Source organism: Limulus polyphemus, unplaced genomic scaffold (genome assembly GCF_000517525.1).
Source record: "Limulus polyphemus unplaced genomic scaffold, Limulus_polyphemus-2.1.2 Scaffold458, whole genome shotgun sequence".
Taxonomy (NCBI): Eukaryota; Metazoa; Arthropoda; class Merostomata; order Xiphosura; family Limulidae; genus Limulus; species Limulus polyphemus.
The window spans coordinates 305,842-311,744 of NW_013666068.1; the positions used below are offsets into that span (position 1 = coordinate 305,842).

The 5,903-nt window shown below is 30.5% G+C and overlaps 1 protein-coding gene and 1 long non-coding RNA gene across 2 annotated transcripts in view; one reads left to right on the top strand and one right to left on the bottom strand.

The window, feature by feature from the left end:
- LOC106458411 overlaps positions 1-3,028 on the bottom strand; it is a 42,294-nt gene extending 39,266 nt beyond the window's left edge. The window contains exons 1-3 of the mRNA XM_022384616.1: positions 2,881-3,028; positions 1,820-1,934; positions 359-385 (exon numbers count right to left, since the gene is read on the bottom strand). Coding sequence (XP_022240324.1) covers positions 359-385; positions 1,820-1,934; positions 2,881-3,013 — 275 coding nt within the window. The 5' untranslated portion in view covers positions 3,014-3,028. The remainder of the gene's footprint in view (positions 1-358; positions 386-1,819; positions 1,935-2,880) is intronic.
- Positions 3,029-5,178: 2,150 nt separating this feature from the next.
- Positions 5,179-5,608, top strand: LOC111085545. Its single transcript, XR_002610369.1, has 2 exons — positions 5,179-5,362; positions 5,528-5,608. It is a non-coding gene; the product is annotated as an uncharacterized LOC111085545 (long non-coding RNA).
- Positions 5,609-5,903: the final 295 nt, after the last annotated feature.

Here is a 5,903-nt window from a genome sequence, read left to right on the forward strand (position 1 = left end):
ACGTTGTATATATATATATATATATATATGTATGTATTGTTAACAATAGCATACTTTTATGTAATTTATCTAACAGATCAAGTTCATTAATTTACAAATATCTTTATATAAAATACGTATGAGAAAGTATCATCTGTTACTAAGTGGTAATAAAAACATTTATAACTTTCTCAGATATGGTTGATAAGTACTCGTATTTCCCCATGACTTGGACTTATTATTATTTTCTTTTACAGTCACTTTAATATTTGTTGCTATCTTGTGCTACTATAACTTTTTAACAGAACTACATTACTTATCGTTGGTTTGTTAAGGAGTAGTTTGCTTAGGTCTTGTTTTGTGAGCTCATAAGGATTGTTTTTGTTTCGAAATCCGGCAACTTTGTCTATAAATACGAAAACAAGTAACAACTGTAAATAATTGTAAGTTAATTAATAAATTTTAAAAGTTTGTTTTTCCGAAGAAACAGATTATGGAGATTTATGAAAATAATTTGCCCATTTTAAAAGTGATATTTATACACATTTATAAAAATAAAAACTTTTTACCAAACTAATAAATAGAATAATCCTTACATTTTTCAAGGTACTTAAATTACCCTTTCTCTAAAACTAATTGTGTTTTATATCTTTATTTACTATATTTTATTTTATACACAATGTCTGAAACTACTCTTTTAGCTGAGAAAGGTTTTTGATTATTATAATTTAGTATCATTTTCTAAGAAATCCTTATCTTTACTATAAATTTGAATATACTTTTCCGTTTTTATTAATAATGGATAATGAGTCCTAGTATTGTTTTGATACATTTTCTAAGATTATGATAAAATAAGATATTGTTACGTATCTGCTTGTTTGTTTGTTTCCGGTAGAAATTCTTTCGGAGGATCTTTAGTGATACAAGTCCTGTCTTGATTAAACCAGTTTATTCTTCCTCGATAAAAACTTTTAGTACACAGCAGTTCCACAATCAGTACGTTTCTCGTCACTTTAAACTTAACAACTTTTATAATACACGCTATAAATCACAGCGATTCACAATCTCGATAAATTTGCTCTCGACGAGCGCAAAACACACACTTTACGGCTCACTAACTCGAAACTAACAGAACCATAAATTACACGGAACTCAAAGTAACCACTGCTCTCTCTTCATTCACACTGCTGGCTTTCTCTGCCAGGCTTATATACTAACGAAGAGGGCATCTCCAACACACTTGGACTTCTCCGATCATTCGAGAAATGCATCACGCACGCCAGTGTCATGTGACTTCCGCTGTCGTAACAATATAATACGAAATATTGAATTACATCCTTTGCTATTTCTTTGTTTATATTTTAGCGCAAAGCAACACTATAGCTGATTTTTGTTCTGTCCACGGAGAATCGTACCCAAAATTTTATGAAGGCAAGTCGACAAACTTGCTGATAACCAAAGATAGACATTTTCTTCTTAAACATACAGATATTTCAAGTTTTCACCTGTATACCTGTACAAAGTGAATCATAGATATCGCCTTATCATTTAATATTGTTTGTTATTTGATTGTATCCTAACTTTAGTCCTAAGGTGTTTGTGTGATAAAAAATAAAATTTGGTATGAACTAATCCTTTATGAACCCTTATTTTTTGAAGTTTGTGATCTTACATATCTATTACACCAAACTACTTCGCGATATTAGCGTCAAGAAATTCTGTAATAGAAGTTATTTTACATATCTTTAGTATTGAAAAACTGAAATGTCGTTTTTTCTACTTATTTTTATACTGACACAATAGTTTGCACTTTTTTGAGTAAATTCTATTCTATTCTTACCCTTGACCTTTAAATATTCGAATGTAGTGTTTCTCAGTGGTCCTCTGCTTAAACCTTAAACAGGTTAAGGTGTGATATTGGTCGAAAGCTTTCTGTATAAGGGATGCGAGGTCATCTATAAGGAAAATCAACGAAATTCAATGATACTGTTCTCAAATCCTTTTGGACGAGAAAATCAACATAAAAACAACTAAAAGAACTGTTTTCTACTTAATGTCAAAAGCTACTATGAAGACAAATGTGATGGATAAAAATATAGATAAGTAGATTTCAATATTTCATATAGAGTAACAAGTTTAACATATTAACAAGTTTACTTACTAAGATGCTGCTTACAGATTTGAAGAAAGTTCTTTAAAAGCTCTCTACTGTACGGTGTTTAACAATGAATATGGAGAATTAGAACTGTAAAATGGGTGAATTTCAAGGAATCAAAAATTATTTAAAATAGGAGCTTATGTTAACGTTGGAGCGTCTTTTCTACAGAATTCAATGTCTAACTATCGTCTACTATTTTAGTGAAATTAATATTAACTTCTGATCAAAGCAAACTGTCTATTTAGATAAAACTACAAATTTAACCCGGTAATTATTATAGCTAACTAAATGAATATTTTCCAACATTGTTACGTCCTAGTACAAGTTATATGCGTTATATTATTATTAAAGTAAGTAGCATAACAAATAGCTAAATGAGATGGAGTCTTTACTTTTATTGTGATTCACAATAATTAATTTTACACAACAATATTATATTACAATATACAGCTTTTACAGTGAGATTTGTTTTTAGAACAGGTACGACATTTCTATCACTGGCGCGACCATTTTCAAATGTACTCGAGAATGGTTGCTCCAGTGATCGAAACGTAGTACTTGTCCTAAAACAAAGCTTACTTACTGTAAAAGCTGTAAACTGTAACGTATTATAATTAATCAGTATGTAAACTGGAAACGAAGTTATTTACAGAACAATGTAGTTATCCATGTATTTAGTATTTATAACTTAGTCTGGAAAAAGTTTGATTAGTTAACTATATGTATAAAAATGAGTTTTTTACTTAATGAATAATCAATCACGTATGGAATGACTCCTCCTTCCCAGCGCTGTTGGTCAAACGGAATGGCGTTTCTTTCCTGCGATAAATGATGCGACGTATGGTGGAAACATAGAAATAAAAGACATTCTAACATAGAGGAGTTTATCGTTTCAATGTTTTACAAATGCCCGGATACTCATAACTATTATCTAAATTTTATTAAACGTTCATTTTCAACTCATGTTCTTCCGCAACGTTAATAACTTGTAAGAGATATATATACACAAAGACGCAACGGCAAAATTGCATCTTGATAAAGATGTGTCATCAGTGATAAAGATAGAGAGAGGGGTAAGACAGGGCGATCCAATATCTCCGAAACGGTTTACAATAACTTGGCAAAATTTATTCAGACAAACTGAGCTAGAGAATGAAGGTATAAAAATAGATGGTGAAACATTAACAGATCTAAGGTTTGCAGATGATGTAGCTCTCTTTACAAATTCAATAAAAAAATGAAAGTCCTATTAAACAGTTTGAATGTCAGTAGCAAGAAAGCAGGATTTAAAATACATAAGGCAAAAACCAAATATATAACCAACTATCATGACACAGATACCAACAAAACTGAGAATGAAGAAATAGAGAAAATTTCAGAGTACAACTATTTAGGACAACCTTCAAAATGAAAAACACATCAAGGGAAGAAATTATAAAAAATTTCAGAGTATCAAGATATCCCTATAACTTTGAAGAAAAAACTCATGGACCAGCGTGCACTACAAGACCTTAACATATGGCTGCCAAACATGGGCACTGACAAAAGAGATTAGGAAAAGATAGAAACCACACAAAGAGTTATGGAAAGAAATATACTTTATATAACATTACAAGACAGATAAAGAAATGACAGAATAAGAAAAGCAACAAATATAATAGATGCAGTAAGGTTCATTCTAAGAACTAAATGAGTTGGGCATTTAGCAAGATATTATGATAATAGGTGGACATTAAAGAAAATAACATATAAACTATACGGATTTAGTAAAAAAAAAGTCTGAAATGCATTTACGAGGTTTTAAAGATAACACCAAGGAAATTTGAGATTTTTGAGCTGACGAAAAGTATTTCTAATTTTAACATTAAAATTACTTTGCACACGGACTATTCAAAACAAATACTCAATATATTCATAGACAAAACTTTATTTTATTTTATTAAAAATACTTAACTAAGAAATGTGACTTTTTGTAAGTGAAAGACTTGTGATATTAACTGAAAGACTGCCAAATTTCGTGAAGATATACCCAATATATATAGAGTTATAAGTATTAAATTTATATCAACTTTAAACGAGTACAAAAGGTCACGTGACTCGGTCAAATTAACCGATCCCGTGTTGGGAGAGTTAAGAACAATAGAATGGCAACCTAGAACAGTGAAAAGATCTAAAGGAAGGTAAAAGAGAAGATGGAGGGACAATATAGTGGTGGAAGTAGGAATCAGATAGACTCGGTATGCTAAGAACAGGAAATACTAGAATGGTCTGACGGAGAGCTACATCCAATGAGAGATGACTGTAGCTTAGACTGATAGTTAGAAACGTTGACAAAATATCACCGTAATGAAAACTAAAATACTTTGAAAAAAAAAATATATATATAATAATATAGTTCAGTAGTACTGTTAAATCAGATATAATACATTTAGCGATAATTATTATTACACAGTGATTTGAGAATCTAATCTAATCTAATACTACTACTTCGAATAAGAAGTAGGTTTGGGGTTACAACTTATAACAAAACAAAACTTAAGCAAAGGATAGTGACACAGATCGAACACAAAGTACGTACGTACTAGTCGTTTACAATTAACAATTTTACTCGTCTGTATGTCTTAAACTACAGATTCGGCATCAGATAGTTATAAATGATCAGAAAAAATGCATATGTTTTTTCCTCAGAAAGAGGATTTTAAAAATATACATAAATATAATTAAGGAATCTTTAGATGCAATAATCAACGAGTAGAATCAAATTGCAATAATTTACGGTGACGAGGAACCCATTTGAAGTAAATATATAGTATAGAGACGGGTAATATGGCTATTAATTTTCTTTTTAAACACAAAACGAGTAACAACGTTTCGACATCCATATCAACCGTCTATACTATATATATATATATATATTCATAAACTGCAACAAGTCAAAGGTAGTTATACCCCTGCGTGGTTTAGTTGAGGTTAAAACAACAGTAAGTAAGAAAAGGCCAACATATAAAATTAAACGAAAATCACGTTTCTATTTGAAAAAATCCACCTCATCTGATGTAAGGTACTTGTAGAACACAAATGTCAGACTCTGGGTTTCTTTAAATACGCTAACAGCACAGTGATAGTTCATCTGTTTCTGTCCTAGAGACCAGAGCTGACTCTGTTGAATTTTAAGGATGAATACTTTGTTAATTACCCTCACCGTCGTCGTCACAGCCTCGGCCGGTAAGTACTACCATCAGTTTGTTATAAAATATTTTAAGCACTTTGCTTCAGTATAGCATATCATTATGAAACAAATTGTTATTAGTTTTAATATCACAGACCTGTAATTTAATATGAACATTGTCATTAAACTATATACAATTGTTGTTGCTTTTATTCTTTCAGGTGTTATTAACCTCGGCGACCTTCCTATGCAAAATCCTGACCTTTTTGGAGGTGATATTATGGGAGTCAAAAATGCAAAAGTTAGCTTATCTTTTCGAATACTCTTACCAAGTTCTCACTTTACGTTGATAAAATTTCGACCCTGTCTCATTAGAACAAGGCATTAATAACCAGTTGTTTTACATAACCAGTTAATATATCTAGAGATATAATAAAGCTTTAAAGTTACTTACTTTTATAATCAAGTTACAGATATTTGGGATCATTTGTAACAGAACCAAACTTAGTAATCTAAAGGAAAAACATTCTAACAATATTAATATAAAGCAAAACCTTTATATTTTGAAAGAATCAATTTTACAGTCCCTAAGTTATG